The 26,825-nt window shown below is 48.4% G+C and overlaps 2 protein-coding genes and 1 non-coding gene across 6 annotated transcripts in view; all 3 read right to left on the reverse strand.

The window, feature by feature from the left end:
* The window catches only part of TLK2 (tousled like kinase 2), a 105,243-nt gene extending 100,691 nt beyond the window's left edge, over positions 1–4,552 (reverse strand). For 3 of the 4 annotated variants that reach the window (XM_036837139.1, XM_036837138.1, XM_036837136.1), the window contains exons 1-2: positions 4,082–4,552; positions 2,097–2,182 (exon numbers count right to left, since the gene is read on the reverse strand). In XM_036837139.1, coding sequence (XP_036693034.1) covers positions 2,097–2,177 — 81 coding nt within the window. In that variant the 5' untranslated portion in view covers positions 2,178–2,182; positions 4,082–4,552. The remainder of the gene's footprint in view (positions 1–2,096; positions 2,183–4,081) is intronic. The other variant, XM_036837137.1, reaches the window with a different exon arrangement.
* On the reverse strand, positions 4,078–22,841 carry LOC118886659 (serine/threonine-protein phosphatase 2A 55 kDa regulatory subunit B beta isoform-like). The gene is given in 5 exon segments (XM_036836706.1): positions 4,078–4,513; positions 5,962–6,023; positions 19,524–19,674; positions 19,676–20,054; positions 22,805–22,841. Coding segments are annotated over 5 exon segments (1,065 nt in total).
* A 2,235-nt stretch (positions 22,842–25,076) lies between these two features.
* Positions 25,077–25,149, reverse strand: TRNAK-UUU. Its single transcript has one exon. It is a non-coding gene; the product is annotated as a tRNA-Lys (tRNA).
* Between the last annotated feature and the right edge of the window lie 1,676 nt (positions 25,150–26,825).

Here is a 26,825-nt window from a genome sequence, read left to right on the forward strand (position 1 = left end):
AATTAATGGCACAAAAGCTTTTGGATATAAAGGAACTTCTTTCTATGTATCAAAGGCAGAACTTCCCATTAAACAGATAAAGTTTTCTGACACCTTAGTTACATGATTTTAGGTCGGGCCTGGGCAGCAAAATTCACAATGTTACTCATTCCCATAACTTACGCTCTACCCCATGGAAAGTATGCTTGGATACAGCTACCATGAACCTAAAAACAGAAGGAAAGAAAAGCATCCTAACAAGGAAGCCCAATGAGTTTAAACCGTATACAATTTGAATACAAACTCACTTTTACTCAGTAGGTGACCATATGAACAGACAGATTTGGATAGGAGCCTTTTGCTGAATTCCCCAGTTAAAAGACACAACAAAGGTTATTATTAGGTAATCAATTGAATCAGAAATCAATTTAATACTCAAATATACTGCTCACTTACAGCTGAAGCTACTTCACCTAGATCAGAGAATTTACATTTATACACGTAACTTTAATATACAGCAACAGTCAGGAGTATAGCTGCTCCAAAGTGCCACAAAAGTCAGTTACTTAATTAAAGAAGCCAAGAAACCAAGAATTACAAAATGTGTGACAAATCCTGTGTTCCCGTAACACCTCACCACAGCTCTAATACAGCTCTCATCACAGCATCAGCTCTCTGTCTACAGCACTTGCCCTTTCCACACTGCGGGGGGGCCTGGAAGCACTGTACTGAGGCGTCATCCCTAACACCCTGCACAATGCCTAGTATGCAGCAGGTACTCATTGGCTGTTGAATGAACAAAAACTATCAGGCTATTCCAGCTCACCAAAATTATGAGACTCCTCAAAGCAGCCAGTTTTTCCAACTAAACCCTGACAAACACCTCCTCCTTTAAGAAGCTACTGGGGCTTCCCTGGTGGCACAGTGGTTAAGAACCCGCTTGCTAATGCAGGGGACATGGGTTCGAGCCCTGGTTCGGGAAGATCCCACATGCCACGGAGCAACTAAGCCCGTGCGCCACAACTACTGAGTCTGCTCTCTAGAGCCCACGAGCCACAACTACTGAGCCCAAGTGCCACAACTACTGCAGCCCGCACGCCTAGAGCCCGTGCTCCGCAACAAGAGAAGCCACCGCAATGAGAAGCCCGCGCACCGCGATGAAGAGTAACCCTCGCTCTCGGCAACTAGAGAAAGCCCACGTGCAGCAACAAAGACCCAACACAGCCTAAATAAATAAATAAATAAAAATTAAGAAGCTACTGACCAAAGCATGAGACTAAGATCTAAGTCACCATGAGAAATAAGATTTCTTGAAAAGCACAGGAAGGAATGTATCACATGAAGTCAAAGATCAAAAATTCTCGAGTCTCAAGCCCAAGGAAGCAACATCTTGGATTGGTGAAGATTTTAAATAAAACATCACAAATATATTTTATACATTGTATTAAAATCATAGATCTGTTTTACATTTTGTACTAAAGCCATCCTATGAGAGTAGAGGGGTGAGGTAGCAGGTATATAAGAATGCATAGGAAGCCATAACACTGCTTAACTTAACACCCGCTCATTAATGAGGCCTGATCTTATTTTATGCTCCTGGAACAAAATAAAGAATGAACAACAAGGAAAAATAGAAGGAGAGAAAAAGCAGTCTGGGGGTACAACCAGGAGGAATCTGCTGAACTGCAGATTTGGAGAACTGACAGACTTAGCAGAGGCAGATTTTTCAAAACTCTATATACATATAACTATCCAGAAAGTCCAGCGTAATGAAGCTATGCCAATACCTTTTCATTAACAGTTTTTTCTGAGTGGCTGAGCTTTGACAAAATGTGGCATAGAATCTATATACACATCCTGTTAATATCCTTGCAACAGACCCATGGGAAACCTCTCCCATATTAGAGGATAAAAAGAAGTATATCCTCCCATAGAGAGTACCTTCAAGTATACTGTTAAATGACTGGAACAACTGGTAGGACTTAAAAGTTCATTGGAACCGTAAGCCAAATCGTCTCCCCTTCAGTGTATCTGTATGATCCACCCAAATTGCTCTTAGTTTTTAAATGTGTTTACATTAGACTCTAAGCAGTGTTTGTTATCATCATTTTACTCACCTTACTAACACCAACTCCAGTAAACCTGGCCTCTAATAATTCCTGCCGTCGGGGGTCCAGGCTATGCAATTCTTCCATCATTTCTACTGAAAAAGAAAAAGTACCTGTGAGACCATAAAAGCTAAAACATGAGGAACCGATTTTTAAATATAACAAAACTCAGAGTAATTATTTCACCGAATGGTCACGTACAGGTAAAACTCAAATAAATATGGCATACAAGTAATAAACTACAATGTGCTGCATCAAACAGTAATACATTTAAAATTATAAAGTGGCTCAAAAGTCCTGTTCTGAGCAGTGGTTGAGAATCCGCCTGCCAATACAGGGGACACGGGTTCGAGCCCTGGTCCGTGAAGATCCCACATGCCGCGGAGCAACTAAGCCCGTGCGCCACAACTACTGAGCCTGCACTCTAGAGCCCGCGAGCCACAACTACTGAGCCTGTGTGCCACAACTACTGAAGCCCGCGCGCCCAGAGCCCGTGCTCCGCAACAAGATGAGCCACCGCAATGAGTAACCCCCCACTCACCACAACTAGAAAAAGCCCACACGCAGCAACGAAGACCCAATGCAGCCAAAAAAAAAAAATACAGCATGAATCAGAAGCTACTAATAACTTAAAATAATGCTATTATATGCCTCCTTGCTCTGAGGAGCAGATAGTAGCTCATGAAAAAAGGAATTACTTCAAATTTAATAGAGAACCCATGGTAAAACCATCAACCGGCATTCACTCAGGAAATTAGTATAGCTCCATAACCATCCCTTTACAAAATCTTTCTCTGCCACTCCCTGGAGCAGTAGGTTTCTCTAGACATCTGCTTTTAGCACTCCTTCCAAGCAGGGAGGGGCAGGAGGACACCATTTTTAAACTCCTTCCACGACCAATTAATGCACAGGCTACTCTCAGCAAATACCTCCATCGTTTGCAAGAGATCAGCTCTTGCAGAACCCATTGGAAACCTCCCCAATATTAAAAGTAGAAGAGGTGCATATACCATTACATAGAACCCCTTTGAACATATTATTAAATAGTTATTGGAATGATTGGCATGATTTAAAAGTTCACTGAAAACATGAATGAACCATGCTCCTCTGCAATCTAACACCTCCACAATTTCCAGTAACAACCCCTACAAAGTCCTCCAGTTTCATTTCCCTTCCTGGATTGAGAGCCTGGGGCAAAGGGGAATGAAAGGGTGGCAAATTAAAGTTTCACCCACACAGACAAGTGCAGGTTACAGAGGGAATTAGGAAATTCTCGGAAGGGTACAAAGGCATCTTAAAAAAGAAAAAGGAAAGAAAAAAAGAAGAAGAAAAGAGATTGAGAGAGTGTTTCCCTAAGTGGCCTTCCTCGCGTCTCGCCCTGCCCTAATCGAGGCCGGAATGGCAGAGGTTGCAACCTCCCTTCAAGACCCAGGGTCTCTCGGCACGTTTCCTAAGCCTCCATCCTCAGGCCCGGCCCGGAAAATGACGCCCCAGCGGTTATTCCATTTAATGTCAACTCATGTTAAGGAAAGATCCACTCTGTTCCATTCCAGCAGGGCCTTAAACTGGGATCCTCCCTGTAGCCCACAGCCAGGAAGCAGGACCGATGGGGCCTGGTCCCGGCGCCCCTCGCCTCCCGCCGGCTCCAAACTTTCCCCAACTCCAGGCCCACCTGTCACGGAGGGAGGGCGGGCCAGCTCTCGGGGGCGCCCGGGAAGCTGCCGGGGCCTCCAGCTGCCCGGGCGCCCCCCTCTCCCCGCCGGCCGCCGGCCCCACTCCCAGGCCGGGGCCGCCTGGGCCTCCCCCATCTTCGGCCCGGCCCCTTAGCGACCCGCAGCCCTCGGAAAGCCCCTCCCGCCTCAAAGCCGAGGAGCTGCGGCCCGGCGCCGGCCCCCGTGTGGGCCCGGGCCGCAGCCTCCTCAGCCGAGGGGGTCGCCCGGACGGTTAATGCCTCAGGCCCGGCGCCCTCCCCCGCTCGGGGCTCAGCCTCTCACCTGCCGCCGCCGCTGCCGCCGCTCCACGCTCCTCCCGGGAGGGGCCCCGACCCGACCCGGCTGAGGACCGCTCTGCTCTCCCCCTGGGCAGGCCCGGGGCGGAGCCGGGGCCTCTCCTGAGCACCGCAACCCCCCGCCCGGGCAGCCGCCGCCGGCGCCGGGCTCCACGAAAGGGCGGGCGGGGGAGGGGGCCCTCGGAGGCCGCAGATCCCCGGGCTCGCGTACAGAGCCAGGCGCCCGACGCGGGCCCGGGCCCGGGCGGCCGCGGGGGGCGCGGGACCGGTCTCCTGGCGCCGGACAAAGGCCAAGGGAGGCACAGAAGGGCCCAGGCCCGGCCGGGAGGTGGGGGCCCACTCGGCTAGGGGCCACTCGGGTGCGGCGTGGAGGGCGGGGGGGTCGGAACCGCTGGTGCCCAGAACCCGCCTCCGGCCCCTTAATCCGGATCGGTTCGGTCCGGATTAGTAGTGATCGGTGTAAACACACTAGTGAAACCGCGTGTTTCCTCGCGAGATTTGCACGGCTGGGAGGCAGGGGGGTCCAATGGGGGTGGGGGAAGAGCCGACAGTGGGGGAGGAGGGGGAGGGGACGAGGAAGGTGGGGGGGTCCCCGCTGCCCCGGCGCCCCGCCTCCTCCAATCAGCGGCCGGGCTGGCGGGCAGGGGTTAACCAGGGGACCCCGCGCCGGCTGAGGAGGCCGCCGCCTTGCCGGGCGGCTGAGGGAGGGCGGGCGGACGGGCGGCGCCGGCGGACCGGCAGCGACGCGAGGAGAGGTCGGACAGGTCCGGAGCTCCGGAGCCCCCACTGCCGCCTCCGTAAAATCGGCCCTCGCCCCGCGGGACCGGCCCCAGCCGAGGAGGTTGGGCCGGCGCCCTGGGTCGCGGACCGGAGCTAGAGGGGCCTCGCCACCGGGGCCGGGCGCTCCCCCGATCCGCCTCGTCGAACCCCGCGCCAGCCTAATCCCTGGTCTCCACGAGTTTGGGTGAGAAGTGGGGTTGCTCTGCCCAGGATGGATTTTAGAGGAAGAAAGCCCGTGAGCCGGCGAACCCCGCCCGAACTTCCCCGGAGACGCCCAGTTAGTGAGTTGGCTGTGCCCACCCGTGTTGGCTGGCTCCCACGCCCCGCCACTCTCCAAACTCACCCTCCCACTCCCCAAATCCAAGCCGCCTTGGAAAGCGGACAGCGCTTCACCTCCACGTACCTGGTTGGCAGGACGTCTCCAGGGACAAGAGGTCCTCTGGGATCAAGGCTGAGTCCCCACCCCCACCAGGATGCTGCCCCAAAGGGACTCTCTCGGTGCCCCCGGGGGGAGGTTCCATTTCAACCTTTGATTAAAAACAAGGCCCTCCTGGGTACTTAGGGGGCTCGGAGGGTAAGGGCAAGAACGGAGAAAACAGGCCTGCCCCTCAGTGTCTGCTGAGGAATGGGAAATGTGAAAGGGTGCAGTAGCTCCCGCAGCTAGGAGGGCTTCCTGCACAGAAAAAGCCTCCCATTTTGATCACCCAGCACCGGAGAAAAAATCACATTCTCCACGGACTTCTATGAGCCAGGACACTGACTTCAACGCAGATACCCAACTTTTTATTTTCCTTTGATGCCGCCTTGATCAGATGTCTGAAGATGACTTAAGGACTACAGGCAAATCACTTGGGAAAAATTCAGATAATGAACAAGAGCCTTGAACTTTTCCAGGGGCTAGGCAAGTACTTCAAGTGACGTTTCTGCCTTTCTTTCTTCCTTATTCTTAATTGATCCTGTATTAATGGAACACAGACTTGCTGGAAGGGCAAAGGATGGCAGTTTACTTTTTGTTAGTTGCCCAGCCTTCCAAAGCCTTGGACAAATTCAAGCACTGTGGAAAAACTCCATTCAGCCAAGAGTCACCTTGCTTCGAACACAGCCAGGTTGGGCCCTGTGCACACACGTATTTCCAAAGATAACAATGTCTGAAGGGGAGGGGGAGAGCAAGTTCCAGGCAGAGGAGGGTAGGAAAAAGGGCAAGGTGAAGGACCATCAAGAGAGCAGGAGAACCAAGAGTACCTTCCCCTACAACTCGAAAAGCAAGTGAGGCAAGCTCTGTCATTATAGCGAATGATCAAAAAAGTAACTCCTTAAAATGACACTGGAATGTCTCAAATGAGAAGAGTTTAAAAGGAAGAACACCAGACAGAGTTGGAGCTGAGTTCCAGCCAGCTCTTTCACAGAGAAGCTGCATGGACCAGTTACCTAAACTTTCAAGTTTCGCCAACCTCATCTGTGAAGGAGTTTGGACTAGAGGATAATAAGATAATAATAAGGCTATGATTCCATTTTTTGAGCTAATTTTTTTTTTTTTGGCCACACCATGCGGCATGGGAGATCTTAGTTCCCCCGACCAGTTCCCGACCACGGGATCAAACCCGTGCCCCCTGCATTGGGAGCACGACGGAGTCTTAACCACTGGACCACTTGGGGAAGTCCCTGAGGTAATTATTTTTTAAAAAATAAAAGTAGTTACTAAAATACAGGAAAAGATGAGATTTTTAGTTTCACTTTGCCTAGTGCGTTTTCCTCTGCATGTCAAAGAACTTACACTGCCATAGGTCTGTTCACAGCCCCACTCCACATTTAACACTCATCCCAACAGGAATTGCTCATAGGAATTTAATGAATTTGCTTACCACAAAAATGAGCTGCTTCTGTTTATAAGCATCATATAAATGAAAATATCAAATATCAACAGTAAGGAAAAAGAACAATAGGTGGATAATTTCAAAATAAGCTCTGTTGTTGTCAGATGGTTCTCACAATGTGATTTAACCTTGGGTTCATGAACCAACTTGTTTAAAGTGTGTTTACTGGGACTTCCCTGGCAGTTCAGTGGTTAAGACTGCTTCCAATGCAGGGGGCTCGGGTTCGATCCCTGGTCGGGGAACTAAGATCCCACATGCCCCGTGGCCAGAAATAAATTTATTAATTGTGTTTGCTCACAGGGCAACTTTGTGAGACTCAACTTGTCATAGACTGGCAAATGGTGACACTCCCCATGCAAAGGCCCAATTCCCATCAGCTTCAGAAGGCTCAAACATGGATTCATCTAGATGTGCACGTTGATCATCTGGTCCTTCCTGCCTTCAGTGTGTGACAAGTCCTCCAGGTTCATGTTCATAGTCACAGAGAGGACCAGGGCGCTGGTGTTCCCCAAGCTGTGCTCTGCACATCTCGATAGGTTAAATGCTTTAAAGGGAATAGATGTACATTGGACCTCGGGAAACTCTAGGTTAAAGTTAAGTGGAATCCTTTATTTCAGTACTACTTAGAGCCTAAAAGGTAGGCATATGACAATCTCCAGTGGGGGGATCAGGGTATTCAGTGGTTTCCTATTTGATGTTTGGAACCACCACCCTGGTTTTTTGCTGGCTGGTTGGTGGTTTCAGGTACTCATGGGAGAGGTGTTTTGAGAAAGACACTAGGGAAAACTAAAGTAGTTCTAGCACTCTTTTGCCCTTTCACCTGTACCACACTAATGAATGTCCAGCATCTTCTTAAATGTTTCATAATGTCCACCATCTGGCATATATTACTGAGCAGGGGACCTTACGTGCACCTTTTCTAGAAGGGGCCTGCAGTGTGGTGGCTAAGAGGACAAATTTCCTAGTCAAGGGCCCTGGTTTTCATCTTGGCCCTGCCTCTTACCAGCTGTGTGGCCTTAGGCAAGATATTTAACTTCTCTAAGCCTCAGTTTCTTTATCCATCAAATGGTGTTAAAAACCTCACAGGACTGTTGGAGGATGAAATGAGATAATGTGTATGCCTGACAGAGTAATCCCTAAATAAATGGTCCCCAAACCACATTTCTACCAAGGATGTAGACATGTGTCATTAGATTGGTTAGCAGCACACAGTTTAACTTCGGAAACCAGGCTGCCAATGTACTGAGTTGTTTGTGGGGCTGTTTTCTTCATAACAGAAAAAGGACTTGATGTCCCTTTAAAGAAAGCATTACAAAAAAAAAAAAAAGCATTACATTTTATTTGGGGGGGGGTAAGTAGAGAAAAATGTAAAAGTCATCTGGTCTGTTTATGTTCTTCCCCCATCCTGGAGAATTTAGGGTTTCTAATGGTGAGAAGAAATAACAAATTTTGTGAAGGCAATATTTCCACTATAAATTCTGGTAGGCAGGGCAATGTAGAATGTCAGGGCACTGGTGGTTGGAAAGAACTAGGTCCTAACCCCGTCTCTTCACCTGTCAGGTTCCTCATCTGAAAACTGTGGCCAGCACACCTAATCCCATGAGTGGCTTTAATTAAAGTTGAAATAGTGATAGGAAATGCCTTGTAACTGTGCCTGACATACAGTAGGCATTTGGTCAGTGTTATTTCCTCCCTTCTCCCCATTCCTAACAAAGTGGAAAAGCATCTGGTTGCCATGAAAGTGCACTATAGATGAAAGAAATTCAGATCTCAGCCTGCCTAAGATTCTCTGCCAATCTCTCCCCTATCTCTATGTTTTTCATACCCTCCTTTTGCCCAGCTTGCTTCAGAAAGCCTTCCTGAGCAAGTCTCCTTGACACAGTTTACTTTCTTTATCGTCATGCGTTCTTCCCCACAGCCCAGTGATGCTGGAACAATATTCTTATTCTCCTGGAGAGTACCTCCCTTCTTTAATGTCCTCTTTCAACTCCCTCCCCAAATGTTACTTTTTAATACTTGTCTTCCCTGAATTGTGTGTTCCTTTTTCCCAGCAACTGAAATGTAAAATAGACAAGTAGAGGAGCAAAGAGAATAAATGCCCCTGGAAAGTAACAAGCCCCCTCCCCTGAGCTATTGAATCTTCCATTTTGGTCTTTCTCAGAAAACGTCAAGATAGGGGACAACTGCAAACACACTGCATTTGTGGAAGCTGGCAAAGTGTATTTTATAAATCTTAGTTCTTCCATTGACCTTTCATATTAGGCTTAAGTAATCAACCTTCAGACACAGTGACACAGCTCATGAGGGAAAGGGGGCCCAAGCCCACAGAGAAGAAAGAAGGGGATCATTCGGCTAGTGGCCTTGGGCATGGTCAGCCCAGAAAGGCAAGTCAGAAGATGGACGTTGTATAGCCTCTGAGTTAAGAATGAGTTTTATTTTTAATGGCTGAAAGAAAATCAAAAGAAGAATAGTATTTTGTGACGTGAAAATTACATAAACTAATTTTGGTGTCCATTAATAAAGTTTCGTTAGAACACAGCCACACTAATTCCTTTACATACAGTCTGTGGCTGATTTTGCGCTACAAATGGCAGAATTGAGTAGTTGTGACAGGCAGGCAAAGCCTAAAATGTTTACTATCTGGTCCTTTACAGAAAAAGTTAGTCAACCCCTGCTCTAGGCCAGGGCTTCGCAAATTGGACCAAGCATACGTATCCCTTGGGCATCTTGCCAAAATGCATCTGGGATAGGGCCTGAGAGTCTGCATTTCTGACAGCCCCAGGTAATGCTGTTGCTGCGGGTCTGCAGCCCACACTGGATTTCAAGGCTCTGAAGGCTTGTCTGTTACATTAGTGAATGCTTTATGTGAATGTTTTGTAAGTACAGTGAGCAAATCTTTAAAAATATGAAAAATTGGAGTGTAACCCATGATAATAACCTCAATAGAATCTTCCACATTTCATTCCACTGTTCTGGCATCATGTGACAGCCTGAATAGCCGTGGAAATGGATTTGCCAGCCACCTTGCTGAGGCCAAAGGGATGGCAGCCCCAGCCCTCTTGTGATGTGGTGCTTCCTTTTATTGGCCCTAAACATACCAGTCCAAATACAGAAGGGCCTTCTGTGTCCTGGTATTGCAGAATTTGGAAAGGAGATCTGAGTTCACCTTATGCAAAATACTCGACTCTTCCAACTGCAGGCAAGTAGTCCTCTCCCAGCTCTTTCTTCAGTGAGCAGTGCTTCTCAGGGTGACAAACCCTTGGAGAAGCAGCTTGGATTCAAATCCCAACCCTTCTACATACATGTTCTGAGACCCAAGGACACATGACTTCTGGAGCCTCAATTTCCTTATCCGTGCAGTGGAGATAATGTATGTAAAGCACCTGGCTTACTGCCGGATTCCTGCCAGGTGCTTCCAACCTGAAAGCATCATAAAACTTACATCCAAAACCTGCTCCTCCCCCTACCTAACTCATGTTAGAAAATGTCATTTCCATTCTTTCATTACTTATGTCAAAAACCCTGGAATCATCCTCTCTTACACCCTTATCCCCAGCACCTCCACTCCAGCCTCACTGGCCTCAGGGCCTTTGCACTTACTATCCCTCTACCTGGAACACTTTCACCAGACACTTAGCAGGTGTGGCCACATGTTACTGCATTGCACGGAATGTGTCCTATCTTGCGTATGTGTGATAATGATACGGAGCTGGCAAGTGGCTGCCTTTCCATGATAGAGTGAGAAGAACCTCCAGGCCGTTTCAAGAGACAACCATGCTAGGCTTTTGAGTAGAAATAAGTGAGGAGGGAAGTTTGAAAAGAAAGACCATTTCATCACAAGAAAAACAATTTTTTGGGCTTCCTTGGTGGCGCAGTGGTTAAGAATCTGCCTGCCAATGCAGGGGACACGGGTTTCGAGCCCTGGTCCCAGAAGATCCCACATGCCGCGGAGCAACTAAGCCCATGCGCCACAACTACTAAGCCTGTGCTCTAGAGCCCGTGAGCCACAACTACTGAGCCCACGTGCCACAACTACTGAGCCCGTGCGCCTAGAGCCCGTGCTCCGCAACAAGAGAAGCCACCGCGGTGAGAAGCCCGCGCACCGCAACGAAGAGGAGACCCCACTCGCCGCAACTAGATAAAGCCCGCACGCAGCAACAAAGACCCAACGCAGCCAAAATTAAATAAATAAAATAAATAAATTTTAAAAAAAGAAAAACAATTTTTTTCTACTTCTTTAATTTTGTATCTATATGCGATGGTGGCTGTTCACTAAACTTATTGTGACAGTCATTTCATGATGTACGTCATTATGCTGTACACCTTAAACCTATACAGTGCTGTAGGTCAGTTATATCTCAATAAAACTGGAAGAAAAAAACAAAACAAAAACAAATAAAAAGAGCAAATCCCAAAACCAAATCCTTGCTCTCAGGTGCATGCCAGTGAGAGAAACAGACAAAAAACAGAAAACTATATGTCAGAGGTGCTGAGTGTCATGGAGAAATAGAAAGCAGGGTACGAGGATAGAGTGCTAGACCCCAGTGGTGGCAGGGATGCTACTTTATATAGGGAGGTAGGTCAGGGATGGCTGTTCTCTGATAACGTGAAGTCTGAAACGAAGGTGCAAACCTTGTCACCGTCTGGGGGAAGAGCCTTCCAGGCAGAGAGAACAGTGAGTGAAAATGGCCTGGGGCCAGAACTGGCGTGTTTGCAGCAGGATGACTTGTCAGGCAAAACTGCAGCGTCTCTCTGGGCCTTCTGGGCCTTGCGCGACAGGGTGAGGAGATGCCTGCTGCTGAGCCGGGCACAGGTGTAGGCCACAATTTCACCAAGGTTTCGACATAATAAGGTGCTTTATGCTGCAGTGAGATTCAGTGTCTTGAGCCTGCGTTTAATGCCTGATCCCAAAGGGCAGGGATTATAACAAAAAGCATTTATTGAGCATTTATGGGGCAGGCACTGGAGTGAGAGCATGTTCATTATCACCTTTAATCCTTTCAACCTTGAGGGAGGCCCACCATACAGAGGAGGAGGAGAAAGTGGAGAGGAGGTGAGGGAGTTCTCTGAAAGGCGGTCTGGCTCCAGGACCGGTGCCCTCTGCCCCGCCACGCAGGGTTAGGCTGGGGCCAGGGCGCGCAGTGCTCAATCCTGCCCCTCCTGGCTGACTCCAGGTTCCACCTGCTCCTTTAGTTTGCTTCAGTTAACACTAACTTTCCATCACCTCCTTCTGGCTTCTGGCTTCATTACCCCGTATTTATTGTGTTTCACAGCTTTCCTCCCTGGCCATTAGTTTCCGCCTCCTCTGAAGGTGTGGATGTGGGCAGCTGGTTAGTCACTTAGGAAAGACTCTTATCAAACTCACTGTCAGGGCTTCCCTGCTGGCGCAGGGGTTGAGGGTCTGCCTGCCAATGCAGGGGACGCGGGTTCGAGCCCTGGTCTGGGAAGATCCCACATGCCGCGGAGCAACTGGGCCCGTGAGCCACAACTACTGAGCCTGCGCGTCGGGAGCCTGTGCTCCGCAACAAGAGAGACCGCGAGAGTGAGAGGCCCGCGTATCGCGATGAAGAGTGGCCCCCGCTCGCCGCAACTAGAGAAAGCCCTCGCACAGAGATGAAGACCCAGAGCAGCCAAAAATAAATAAATTAATTAATTTAAAAAAAACCCAAAAAAACAAACCTCACCGTCACACAGGATCTGGTTCTCAGGTCTTCGGGTCTCCCTGGCCCCAGAGTTAATCCAATTTGGGAAGAACCTCATCAAAATGCTGAGAATGGTACACAACCCTGTGTGCCAACTCGTTCACAACCCTGGATGCCAACTCGTTCATTTCAAAAGGGGAATGTTACTGCCAAGCGGCAACATTTGACCCACAGACGCTGATCCCAGGATAGCTGCTCGGAAGGCTCCTCGGTGAGCAAGGGCAAGGGGATGGCCTTAATGGCGCCACCGCGCACAGCTGTTTTCAGCTGCCATTCCCAATTCCTCGAAATAGTGCCCTGTCTGCTAGAGGGACAGGACGCTGGGTCTGTCCCTCTCATGAAATTACACCAGAGCCCTGCTTTTTAGACTCCCCTCTCTTGGACTCTCCTCTTCTGAAACCACAATGTATATACAGGCTTACATTTTCTTGGAAATTTGGATAACCCATTTTTAGCCAAAGCTGCTGCTTTGTAGGTAGTTGATCTCCTCCATCCCCGTGGAGTCTTCCAAGTTTTGTTGTCTGGTTTTGCAGGTATCTTGGTGAGGCCTCATGTTTGAGATTCTGCTTTAATATTCATTAGCATAAGACTTTCAGAAAGTTACTTCAACTTCCTCCTCTGTCAAACCGGGAACTAACACCTGTTCTCCTCCCAGGGTTGCTCTAAGGATTAAGTCAGTTAACACAATAAAGTCTTCTGAAATTTAGGGGGAAAAAAAAGTGTCATGTAAATGCAAAAGAGAATTATTCTTTCAAGGCAAGTTTTCCCTAAAACAATAGTTTAAGCAACAGGGAAAGACGGTGACAGTACAGCTGGCCCTGCCCACGATCTGCAGCCTACACTGCCCATTCACGCAGCAGCCCAGCAGCCCTTGTCAATGGGAGTGTGGTTCCATCAGGTCCAAGAACCACTGCCCTAATAAATACTACCTCAATGTGAAGCCATCCACAGACTCTGGCTATTGTGTTTCCCTGGTCTCCCTGTGCTTTGTCCAGATTTAGTTTTTAGTTGCAGAGTAAATGTGACGCTCTGAAAGGAATATAAGACACAGAGTCACAAGCCCTGCGTTCAAAACTCAGCTCTGCCGTGCATGCTGGGTGACACTCAGCCAAGTGTCCTCCCCTCCACCTGAACCCCCCGCCCCCCCGTAAAATGGGGCTGCTCACATGACCTGCCCCTTAGAGCTGATGGGAGGATGGGATGAGGTAACCAAGGTCCAGAAAGATTAGTGTGGTGTCTGGCATGCAGAGACTCTCCAATGATGCTTGTTTAAAATAATTAAATGTCATTGATTTGTTTGACGAGAGGAAGCAGTTTATCACTAGTCTTCTCCTCAAAATGCTTGCTTTCTTCAGAGGTTTTAACTTTTGCCTGACAAACCAAGCTCTTTTGTCTGTTAAGAAGGTTTTTTATCTTCCTATTCTAACAAAATATTTGGAAGCCAAAATAGATACTGCGTATGTGCGTGGGGGACAGACTTTCTTGGTCACTGTTTTAGCCACCCAGACAGTGGTGTTTTAGCTCCCACGTTTCTTCAATGGTAGCAGGGCAAGATTTTACTTTTGCTGTTTCAATCACCGGCATCGATGTTGCAATATCACATAGTAACAGGTTCCCCAATCTGATTACTGGCTTAGCTTCTTATTGACCAGCTGGTCCGTTCCACTCCTGTATCAGAGCAGGAAATACCCTGATAGGTTCTTTTCTTCTCCCACAGATACAAGACTCACCTAAGTTACCAAGTCCTTCTTCCCTGGGGCGCCCCTTATACATACCTCCACACTGACAATTCAGGAGCAGGACAGAAGGACCTGTGGGATTGGAATGTGGGGAAGGGGCTGCACTGGGAGGCCTTTGGTGGTCACACTGCCCAGAGGCTGCATCCCACCTGGCACTGATTCAGCATTTGCATGCTCCCACCTGCCCCATTTGGCTAGAACACGTGAGAGCTGGTCCTGTGTCCTTGTGGGTCCAACATCTCCTGCCCTCCCCTCGCCGTGCTCCCCATAGGATTGGACACCCCCAGGATGTAGGCCTGGGTTGGGTTCTCCAGCCCCTGGTGACTCATCTCCCCACTGGAAAAAGTATGAAAATTGTGCTTGTTACGTTAACAGATTCCTGAGAGCTGCCCCCGTTGTCCACTGAGGGAGTTTCCATCCTATAATTGGGAAAACAGAGGTGGTAGGTGTGAGGCAGAGAGCCTGAGCTGGGAGCAAAGCTGACCCAGGGTCCAGTCCAAGCTCTCCTCTCCTGGGCTCCGTGAACTTGAGCTGGTTACTTCATCTTCCCAGCCTCACCTTCCACATCTGTAAAAGGGGGATACAATGCCCATCTTAGAGGGTGGAGTTAGGCCCTTACAGCATCAAGCACAGCACTGAGCACAACAGCGAGTCAGTAACCGGGGGCTTCTTTATATATTTTTCACACTTAAAATTGACTGTTCAGTGTTTTCAGTAAGTCCCCAGACTAGAGCTGGGTCCCAGCACTGAGCTGACTGAAGCACGACTGCAGAGGCCCTAGCAGCACCGGCCACAGAAGGGGGATTCAGGTGTCTCCACCCCCCTCCTTGGGGGCAGCAATTCCCCCATCGCCCACCCCACATAACGCCCAGACAGTAAATTATTTTAGGTTTTGCAGGCCATGTTGTCTCTGTTACGAGTCTCACCCTGCCAGCACGGCAGGAAGATAGCCACAGATGACACGTAATTGAATGACTGTGGCCGTGTTGCAGTTAAAGTTTATTTGCAAAAATAGGCAGTTTGCCAGCCCCTTCATGACTCTCAAATTTTGGCTCACACCAGAATCGCCTGGGGGGTGTCTTCCAACACACCTTGCTGGGCCTCACCCCCAGTGCTTCTGACTCTGTGGGTCTGGGCTGGGCCTGCATTTGCGTTTCTAACAACTTCTGGGTGACACTCCTGCTGCAGGCCTGGGAACCATTTTGAGAACCACCAAAGCTTTTCCCTCTCCCTTCTTTCTCTGTGCAGCTGAAACACTTTATTCCTACTGCAAAAGAGCATTTATTGTGTTTTACTATGGTTAGTGGTTTGTGTGTGGGTCTCTGGGATCCGTTCTTAATCATCTTCCTACCCCAGTGCCCGACAGTAGCCGCTGCTCATCATGAGCACTGAACTCAAGGGAGGTCACGGCCACGGGAGCCCTGGGTCCAGCTCTGCTCCTTGGTGGACATTTCTCTCTGGAGCTCTGTGCGACCCCCCGTCACGGAGAAGAGGAAAAGGGACTTTGCCCCCCTGCCTGTCCAGAAACAGATCAGGAGAGGAGACATTCCCTGCTCAGACTAGACCTTGAACCTGGACTGTTTTCCAAGGAAATGAAATGAGGGTTGGGGGTTTGGTTTGTTTTAATTTTGTTATTTTTTGCTTTGTGATGTATGAGTGTGGGGGGTTGAATCCAGACATCTGACTGATGTGGAAAACCACTATTTCTGAGTTGCAGAGACTAAGAAGGCATTTAAAATGACCTGCAGTCAGGGTTTTTTCCTCAGATCAGGCAGAATCCAGTTTGGTCCTGATAGAAATAAATAATATTTGATGGGCTTCCCTGGTGGCGCAGTGGTTGAGAATCCGCCTGCCAATGCAGGGGACACGGGTTCGAGCCCTGGTCCGGGAAGATCCCACATGCCGCGGAGCAACTAAGCCCATGCGCCACAAATGCTGAGCCTGCGCTCTAGAGTCTGCGCACCACAACTACTGAGCCCGTGAGCCACAACTAAGGAAGCCCATGCGCCTAGAGCCCGTGCTCCGCAACAAGAGAATCCACTGCAATGAGAAGCCCGAGCACCACAACAAAGAGTAGCCCCCGCTCGCCACAACTAGAGAAAGCCCGCGCGCAGCAACAAAGACCCAACGCAGCCAAAAATAAATAAAAATAATAAATTTGTTTTTAAAAATAAAAATAAATAAATAATATTTGAGACCTTCCCTATCTTGAGTGGCATGAGCAACAACTCCTGGGTCCAACTCCCTCTTTTGGAACTTAGTGCCTTACTCGTGGTTTTTATCCTGAGGACGCTGCAAGTAGATAGACCCAGGTGTGGACCCACGTGTGCTTTCCCACCTCTTCTTGCTGGTGGGCACGGAGGAGGCCCCGCAGGAGCTCGCCAGAGACAGGGAGCCACTTAATCCTGGGCTGGTGTAACAATGACTTTCCTCTTCCCAATTCCCAGGCCTCTCCGATGCAAGCTTACATGGGAATTCCTTTTGATCTGTGAAGTTTCAAGACCATCCACACCTAACCTTCCGTGCCTCACTCTCTCCTTTCCAAACTAACAAACAGGGAGAAAGGACTCCTTCCCCTTCCCATCCTGATGTGCTCTGTGAACACCGTCCAAGGTCCAGACATTTGCTGCTCATCTAGACTGTGGTGCGGAAAGCTATGAGCTACGAGCCAGTAACCTGGAGCACGTGAAGTTAGCACGGCAAGGGAGCAGGAGTGACCCGAGTGGCTTAGAACTCCTGATATTCCCTGTCCCTGCCACCTCGTTACCCCTGCCTGCCAATCAGTTTTGCATCAATAAACTTTATGTTCCGGGCTTTGCCAGATGAATGAAAGGCGAGCAGCTAAAGACTGATCTCTGACCTCAGCGCGTAAACAGCCTACAGATTGGACTTGACAGTTAATAAAGGAAAGGCCTAGCAATTCTCTGATGCCTTTTTGCCTTAATTAGATTGAGCATTCATAAGCTTTGGGGAAATCTTCAATTTGAAGAGGAAGACCCCACAAGACAGGAATTCACATCTCTACTCATTCATCCGTTCAGACTGTCTGCCCCACAGTCTATACTCACTGACACTGGTGCCACCCTATTACCTGTGCTCAGCGCTGTGCTAACGGCTCTCGAGCACAGGGGCTGTAAGAATTCCAGAAGTCCGCACCATACTCTCCTGGAAGACAGCGTCCAGCTCGGCAGTCAAGCACATGCTTCGCTTCAGACAAATCTAAGCTTGAATCCTGATTCTGCCGGGTGACCTTTGGCAAGTTATTTAACCTGTCTGCCCTCAGTTTCCTCTTGGGGTTAATAATACCAACTGCCAAGGGTTGTCATCAGGACTAAGTGAGACCATCTGTGTGAGGCTTGCAGCACAGAGCCTGGTGCTTAGCAGGCACGCCAGACGTGCAAGTCCCAGCACAGCGCTCGTGGCTCGCTGGGCCGGCTCTCAGGGCCTGAGAGGCTCCTCCCCTTGCCCTGGCCTCCTGCCTGCCACTGGGGAGCCAGTGATGATACGCGTGGTCTCTGCCTTCAGCAGCCTGAGAGGCCTACTGTTGACAATGCTTTTAGTTTCTTCATCTATAAAATGGGGTTAGTGGTGATAATCCTCCTTGGAGGATCAGGGAAGAGCCTAGCACAGAAGCCTGCAAATGCACTTTGCCGAAGGAAACGACTCTGGGAATATTAGATGCCGGTAGCAGCCTCTGGCTTGTCATCGGATGCCACGGCCCCTGCAGGCTGTCTTCAATAATAGATATTTTAAAATTCCTGAACCCGCTTCAAGCTATATTTGCTCACACACGGAGGTTTATTCAGTGTTAATCACATTAATGTGCTGTTTCATTTCACGCTGTGCAATGCCAGCTTCAGCGAGAGCCCAGAGACAGCAGAATTTACGCCCAAAGGGACCTCGTACTGCGTTTACCCAAGCGTCGTCAAGGCATCTCAGCGCCCCAGCAACCTCCGGGCCACCCCCCTGCTCCCCCAGGGGTGTCCTCAAGCCTTAAGCAGTCTTCCTTTCAAGTGTCTCTCTGTATCTCTTGGTTTTTTACCCTCAATTAGAAACCTCTTAGGCAAGTGTCCAATTTTTACTAGCCATCTTTAATCCTTTAACAACCCAAACACGTGCTATTCAGTAAAAGCTCTCCATCAGGTATCATAAGGGACCCTGAGTGAACAGGAGTTTGCAGGGTCCTTTGAGAGCCCCCAGTTCAATCCCCTCATGTTACAGATGGAAAAACTGAGTAGCAGAGGGGTAAGGACTTAAATCTCTCCCCTGTTGGCTCTTCCCCTAAGCTGATGAATAATCGCCATTCAGATCTTAAACACCAAACAAATTTGCCAGCTTTTCTTTGGCTCTGTGCCTCAATCTGCTTGAAACAACCACTTGCCCTCCTGACTCTTGTCAGCTGAGAGCCTCAGATCCTACTTCCTGAGGGGTTGCCCCCCCGCACTGACCCCAGGGCCTGGCGCAGCACCTCAGTGCGGTGTCCTCTCCAAGCTCAGGGCCACCCACCGGCCAGCCTTCCCAAGGACTTTACCCGGCACCTCTCACCCCTTTCTTACAACATCAATTTCTCCCTTTCCACGGGAACATTCCTGTCAACATACACGCTTGCTCTCATTTTAAACATTTTTGTGTAAAACCCTCCCTTGACCTCACGATCCCCTCCAGGTACTATACCATTTCTCTCCTTGAAAACTTGGCTGTTTCCACTTCCTCTACAGCCGCCGTTAACTTCTTTTTTTTAGAGTAAACGGTGTTTATTTTTTGTTGAATTTTTTCAATCAAATGGAATTGCTTAATTTAAAAAAACTTCTCTCTTTTCTCTTTAAATACTACAGACAATTTCATTTTACCTCAGTAGACACCTAGAAGCAAAACACTGGACCCACCAGAGAAAACAGGGCAATAAAAGCATCAGAAATTCAAGTCAACTATGGAAGACCTACTGTTAGCTGGCAGCTCTCAATTCTAAACAGAAGTGTCCCTGAACCTATCGGGTTTGACAAAAGTTTCCTAGAACTTGGGATTTGGGAAAGTTGGACTCCAACTGAATTCTATTCCAAAGAGGGAAATTAAGGTCGATGCATCCAATGAACACCCAAAGAAACATTTAAAAAACGTGTTTGAAAAAAAAAAACGTGTTTGAGGGACTTCCCTGGCAGTCCAGTGGTTAAGACTCTGTGATTCCACTGCAGGGTACATGGGTTTGATCCCTGGTCGGGTAACTAAGATCCCACATGCCGTGCGGCCAAAAAAAATAAAATAAAATAAATTTTAACAAGTGTTTGACTAATAGTATGTGAGATTATTAAGTAATAACGTGTCCTCCTAGTTACTTTGTCCTGGAGTATATATAGGTTATTTGTAGCCATTACTGCTACAATATTTTCTGAAAGATGCCAAGCTGTATGCAAGATCTTTTTGCTAAAGTCCAGACTGTCGACACTGATCTCGTCTTTTCTCTGCTTGCCCCTCACGCACACTGCTCAGTTTTAGGATAGCTTGGGGTTTGCTGTTTTCCCTCGAGGCCTCAAGAGTAACATCACACTTGCTATTTCGGTCAAACATCCTGAAGAAGTTGTTGTAGGAGCCCGTCATGATGACACTGTCTGACCCATTCCACACACACTCAAATTTATCAAAAATGCAGTCATTTTTGTAGAGGGAGCACAGCTTGCTGCGGAGGTAGCTGTGAACCAGGTAAGTCTCAGTGGGGCGGTTTTCCATGTTGAGATCCCAAACTTTGATGGTCAGATAGTCTCTGGTCATGATATACCTCCCACTGTGGCTGAACTTCACATCCGAAATCGGAGAGATAATTTCAGAGAATAACGACCTGTTGCTTGGATCTTCCGGCTCTTCAAAAACTGGTCATGGAGGGTCTCCGGGGAGGCAGGGGGTGTGGGGGGCAGCTGTGGCTCACTGTGGGGACAAGGACACTGGTGGCAGAGGTACTGGGGACCAGTCATCTGCGTGAGCTCTCTTGGAGGCCGCCACGCCCGTACCACCCAACAGCCTGCAGGCTACAGTGCTGGGACGCCTCAAGCCAAACAACAAACAGGGTGGGAACACAGCCCTGCCAGTTCACTCTTTCTAATTTTTTTTCCTTTTTTTTAATTTTTATTTTTAAAATTTATTTATTTTATTTTTGGCTGTCTTGGGTCTTCGCTGCTGCACGCGGGCTTTCTCTAGCTGCGGCGAGCAGGGGCTACTCTTCGTTGCGGTGAGCGGCTTTCTCATTGCGGTGGCTTCTCTTGTTGAGGAGCACGGGCTCTAGGCGTGCAGGCTCAGTAGTTGTGGCGCACAGGCTTAGTTGCTCCGCGGCATGTTGGATCTTCCCGGAGCGGGGCTCGAACCCGTGTCCCCTGCACTGGCAGGCAGATTCTTAACCACTGCACCACCAGGGCTTCTGCAGTGGAAGTGTAGAGTCTTAACCATCCGACTGCCAGGGAAGTCCCTAGGAAAAATTTAAGCCTACAGGAAAGTTGAAAAAGTGTTAAAACAGCCCCCCACCTAGATTTTCCAATTAGCATTTTGCCACATATGCTATATCTCTCTCTCTAATAGATAACGTGCCTATATATAAACTATATATATACCTATATATAACATAAATACTACATATATTATATGTAATATATACAGATATATATGTATAGTTTGTTATTGTTGAAACACTGGAAAAGTTTCAGGCATCTTGCTCCCTCACCCCTAAATACTACAATACTACAACGTGTGTCTCCTAAGAACCAGACCTCTCTCACGTAACTGAAATTGCACAACTCAGATGGGACTCGAACCCACTGTCTTTTTTTTTTTTTTTTTAATTTTTTATTTACTATTTATTTATTATTTTTATTTTTGGCTGTGTTGGGTCTTTGTTTCTGTGTGAGGGCTTTCTCCAGTTGCGGCGAGTGGGGGCCACTCTTCATCGCGGTGTGCGGGCCTCTCACTATCGCGGCCTCTCTTGTTGTGGAGCACAGGCTCCAGACGCTCAGGCTCAGTAGTTGGAACCCACTGTCTTTTTTTTTTTTTTTTCCCACTGTCTTTTAATTGAGATCACACACCTGGTCTCAGGACTTAATGAAGCTCAGATTCTTTACGTCTCAGCGCAGAAGTAATTCAGCAAGAGGCAAAGTGATAGGTAAGAAGTGGATTTATTTAGAGAGATACACATTCCATAGACAGAATGCAGTCTACCTCAAAAGGCGAGAGTGACCCCAAAATATGGGGTGGTTAGTTTAGCTTTTTTTTTTTTTTGCTGTGTGGCTTGCGGGATCTTAGTTCCGTGACCCGGTATTGAACCCAGGCCAAGAGAGTGAAAGCGTGGAGTCCTAACCACTGGACTGCCAGGGAATTCCCTGGGGTGGTTAGTTTTATGGGCTGGGTAATTACATAGGCTAATTATGCAATTACCCAGCCCATAAAAAGTGGGAGGATTATTCCAACTATTTGGCGGGGGAGGGCAGGGGTTTCCAAGAACTGGGCCACTGCCCACTTTTTGGCCTTTTATGGTTAGCCTCAGAACGATCATGGTGCCCACGAGTGTGCCATTTAGATGCTAATGTATTACAATGAGCGTGTAATGAGGCTCAAGGTCTACTGGAAGTGGAATCTTCCACCATCTTGGGCCTAATCAGTTCTAACCAGTTTTTGTGGGATCTTCAACAGCTATGTCATTCTTTTAAAGGTTGTGCCCCGCCCTCTTCCCTCCTGTTTCTTTTTTTTGGCTGCGCCACATGACATGTGGAATCTTAGTTCCCCCACCAGGGAATGAAACCCCGCCCCCTGCACTGGAAGTGTGGAGTCTTAACCACTGGATCGCCAGGGAAGTCCCTTCCCCCTGTTTCATAACCACAGACCATTATCACACCCAAGAAATTAAATGCTGATACAATAATCTAATATAAAGTCCATTTTCATATTTCTTCATTTGCCCCCAAAAGGTCCTCCATAGCTACTTTTTAATCCAGGTTTCATTCAGGGAAGAGGCCCACCCCAATTTAACTTTCAGATCCACCACTCCACCCAGAGTGTTCAAAGTCAGGGTGACTTCTTTACCAAATCTAAAAAGCCCTCTCTGGCCTTGGCAGGGGGGTAACCCAGGGCAGTCTCCAATGTGAGCTTCTGGGTCAAAACACATTCAGTTTCCTTCCTTGCTCTGTCCCCTCTACCAGTCCTGTGAATGTTGGGGGACCTCAGGCCTTTGTGCTGGGCCCCTCCTCTCCAGTTCCCAGGTGGTCTCATCTAGGCTGGTGGCTTTAACACCAGCTGCATGCTGATGCCACCCATACTTCCAGCATCCAAGCTCTGACATCCCCCAACTCCAGACTGATGTACCCCACTGCTTTCTTCTCAGCACCTCCCCTGTGACGGGCCATCAACACCTCAAACTTAACATGCCCAAACTGAGGTCTTAACGTCTTCCCTTCTTTCCCATCTCAATAACAGCATCCCCCTCACCTATCATCTGCCCTGATGCCACCCTTCCCTCACCAGCCCCCCAACCACTGGGTCTTGTCTGGACCCCTGCTCCCTGCATCTTCCCCGCCGCCTCTGACGTCTGGTCCACCCTCAGGGGTCTGCATAGCGCCGGAGCCTCCAAACTGCTCCTTACCATTGCCCCCCACCCCCTCCAGCACATTTTCCAGCATTGCTAATCTTTTAAAATTGTAATTCAGGTCGGACCACTCCCTCTTTTAAACCTCTCCAACAGCTTCTCCTTGTAATGAGAAAACTCCCAACTCAGCAGGGTTTCTGAGGCCCCTGGTGGTCTTAGTCCTGGCTTTGTCCAACCTCCTCCACCATTCTTTCTGGTGACCCTACCCTGGCTTCCATTTAGTTCCTTAAATGCCCAGGCTTTACCCCCTTGGGTCTTTTGTTTCTACAGGCTCGCGCCTCTGGCTGCTACGCCCTTACCCTGGGTCTCAAGGTCGGCCTGCCTGGCGTATAGCGGCCCCGGCTCTGAGCTCACGCTGCCCTCTCCAGGCAACCTCCTGGGGAGGGCTCTGATTGGCTTAGCCGGTGTCACATGAACACCCCTGTCCAATCATCTGTGGCCAAGAACAGGTCACGGGGAAGAAAACACGGCTGCCAGGAGTTGCACTGGTTCCCTTGGGGGCTGGAGGGTTGGGGGGGAGAGCGGTTTTGGGGGAAGAAGGTGGGCAATGTCTCTAAGTCTCTGCTCAGCCTTCAGTGCTCTCGGCCTCTCAGCAGCGCTTAACCTATTGGGAACTACCCCTTTTATTGTTCCAATAAAATGTCTATTTTAGCCAACAAGGGCAATATATACTTACTGATAAAAGAGTTAAAAAATACAGAAAATAACAAGGGGAAAAAAAAACAGGATTACACCAGCTGAGGACAACCACCGTTAGCCTCCATCGGCTCTGTTGTCGCCTCCCTGGTCAATCTCCAACCATGAACCTTGAATGGATCCTCACCTTCCACCGCTTCTGCTTTTTCATTGTATATCTGGATTCTTTCTCCCTTTTTTTTTTTTTTCGGTTCTCACTGCGATATCACCCACTGCAATGGCTTCAACCAACCACCACATTTATGCTGGTGATTCCCTAACAGAAATCCTTTCCTACCAATTTCTTGGTTTCAGATTTGTATCTGGCTGCTGGATGGCCCCACAGGATGGCCGTGGGTGGCTCAAACTGGGAGGCTCTCCTTCCATACCCTGAAATCTCTTCCTTCTTCTCTGGATTGAAGCCCTAATTATGGCATTGATGAAGTAAAATTCATATTCTATGGCAAGACGAGAAAAATTTAAACAAAATTTTTCTTTGCCTATTTGGGCCTCCTCTCTCCTCTTTAGTGTGTAGTGCGCATCTGCATTAACCAGACCTTCTTAAGCAATAACCTTCCTTCTTAATCTTGTGAGGGGCCACAATGACCCATGACCCACTACTCACTTTGCATGTGTAGATCTGGATTGTGTCAACTATCAATAATACATCATTTGATGTAGGACCCTTTGTCTCAAAAACTTATATACTGTGCTTTGACCTCTAACTTATGGAACAGTCCTCAGAGTTTTCTGAAAGACTGTCTCCTGGGTTATAATCCTCAGGTTAGCGCCAATAAAATTTTCCATTTCTTTCTCAGAGAACTGTCCCATGTACCATCCTTCCAGAACAGCCATGATCCTGTCCATTTGCTGCTCTTCCCCCATAAATGGGTCTTTGTGAAATTCCATTTCTTTGGCTGGACACCATCATCCCATACCCATTCACTTGGTAAACTCTTCATCTTCCAAGACCCTGCCCAAGGGTTACCTGCTCTGTAACATCCTCCCAAGAAGTCCTGCTCTTCTGTGCTCCAGGAAAATGCCATTTGTGGAAATCATTTCTGTACGAATAAATGTAAAAAGCCTGGATTTTGTTCCTCGATGCCATGGATGCCACCATTCCAAATTCCTGACCCACTGAGACTTTGCTCAAACAGTTAGACTGCCCTACATGCATACAGAAATGCTAAAGACTTTACACAACAATTCTCTCCACAAATGTTTCCCTGAGACAGTGTGGGTTGGGCAGAGGGGGAAGGTAGAGTGAGGGGTTCAGCCACATCTACCTCCATCAACTCTGCCCCTCCATCTGGGAGGCTGATGCCACCTGAGGGGCCTAGTCACATTGTGACTTTCATGGGCCCTGGGGACTTTTGATTTCATGAGCCCTTTCCTCCATTCATTAAAAATTTTTTTTTTTTATAAATGTACTGGTATAAAAACAAACATAACCTAGGCTGCCTTCATTATCATATATTCATTACCAACTATTCTTTTTTTCCTTCTTGTTTTTTTTTTAATTTATTAAAATTTTTTTTTTTTTTTTTTTAATCTTTGGCTGCACCAGGCGGCTTGTGGGCTTGTGGGATCTTAGTTCCCCGACCAGGGATTGAACCTGGGCCCTCGGCAGTAAAAGTGCAAAGTCCTAACCACTGGAAAACCAGGGAATTCCCCTCTTCTGGTTTTAAAATAAATCAAATTAAAACGTTTTCAAGGGCCCCTAAAAGTACTGTGGGCCCAAGTCACTGCACTGTAAAGGAGATTGTGCCCTGTGCCTCATGAAGAAGCTGACTCTGGCTGAGGGCAACAACCTGAAACTCACTGGAAGCTCGAAGGTTTTATCTCCTCTTCACTGTTCTTTGAGACTTTAGAGAAGAAATGTAGATTAGTGCTTCTTGCTACAATCTTATCAAGACTCAGGAACACATGGTTATTCTCTCCAGGCAAAAGTTGCCAAGGGACATACCATCTATATAACTGCTAAATACACAACATATGATAAAGTGTGCCTTACGCAAACTAGCCTTATAAATACATAATAGCCCACAGAGGTTGGCTTTCAGTGTTGTCCCCTCAAGGAGTTAGGATGGAGTTATGGGGGCCGCTAGGGCTGCTGGATTATTATTGTTCATACCTGATCGACAGTTGAGGAAACTGAGAATTAGAGGAATCCGGTAACTGAGCCAAGATGATGCAGAGAACAAATGAATTAGTGACTCCAGGATTTCAGTCCTGGTCTGTGCTCTTATGAGTTGCTTTGGACAGACAGACAGAGTTTGAGGTGCCTGAGGGCCTTCTAGGGGAGAGAGACATCAGGAGGTATTTAGATAAACTAGTTCAAGGCTCAAGTGAGATCCTTAGCTCGTGACATAGATTTGGGAATTATCCAAGTGTTGGTGGCATTTAAAGATTCAAAGTGGATCAGCTTGTTCACTCTGTTGCAATCTCTGTACCATGAAACCACCCTGAGTGGGCCCCCTCCCTTGGGGAGCTGAGCAGCTTTGCTCTCTTGTGGGCTCTTACTCCCTACTCTTTCCCAGGTATGCCTGGCTCCTGAGACACATTTACCGGGCAACTTCTGTCCACAGGCCCTGGGCTACCAGCTTGGGCTTCCATCTCCAGCCCCATTATTTCCTGCTGGATTAGATGCCAGAACTTGACTTTCCTCACTTTGATGCCTGATCTCTCTGTGGAACCAGCACCTCTGTGCACTCACCTACACAGTAAGTATTTATTGAGCACCAACTATGTGCAGGACTCCATTGTAGGTACTGAGGATACAACTGTGAACAAAGTAGACAAAGTCTCTTGAACCCAAGGAGCTTATAGTCTAGAGGCAGGAGGCAGACAATAAACAAATAAGAATAGTTCCAGGTGTCAGGAATACGATAAAGCCTCATAATGTGGCGTGAGTGAGGGCACGGGAGGGCTCTGAGGAGTGGTGGTAACACTGGTCAAGGTTGTTGGTGGGAAAGGAGTCTCAGAGGGGGGATGTTGCAGCTGAGCCCTGAATGAGGAGATGGTAGCGGCTATGAGGAGATAGGGTGCGTGCAGGGCCCTTCCAGCAGGAGCAGTGAACTGTGGGGGTCCAGGCTCAGCATGTCTGGAAGGCCCTCCTGATGGGGGGAGGGGCTTGGAAAGGCAGAAAGAGCCAAGGCAGGCAGGGGGTCCTGCCCTGGGTGAAAGGCCCAACCCAGGGCCACCAAGGACCAGCTGATGAGATGGGAAGAGAAGACCCCTTTTTCCTGGGGAAGAAGAAAGAGGGAGGAAGAAGCAGCAAGGAAGCAGCAGCAGCAGGATTGAGGCCCTTGTTAAAAAATTGTTAAGAATTTCAAGATGGTGA

The sequence above is a fragment of the Balaenoptera musculus genome, chromosome 20 (assembly GCF_009873245.2).
Source record: "Balaenoptera musculus isolate JJ_BM4_2016_0621 chromosome 20, mBalMus1.pri.v3, whole genome shotgun sequence".
Lineage (NCBI taxonomy): Eukaryota > Metazoa > Chordata > Mammalia > Artiodactyla > Balaenopteridae > Balaenoptera > Balaenoptera musculus.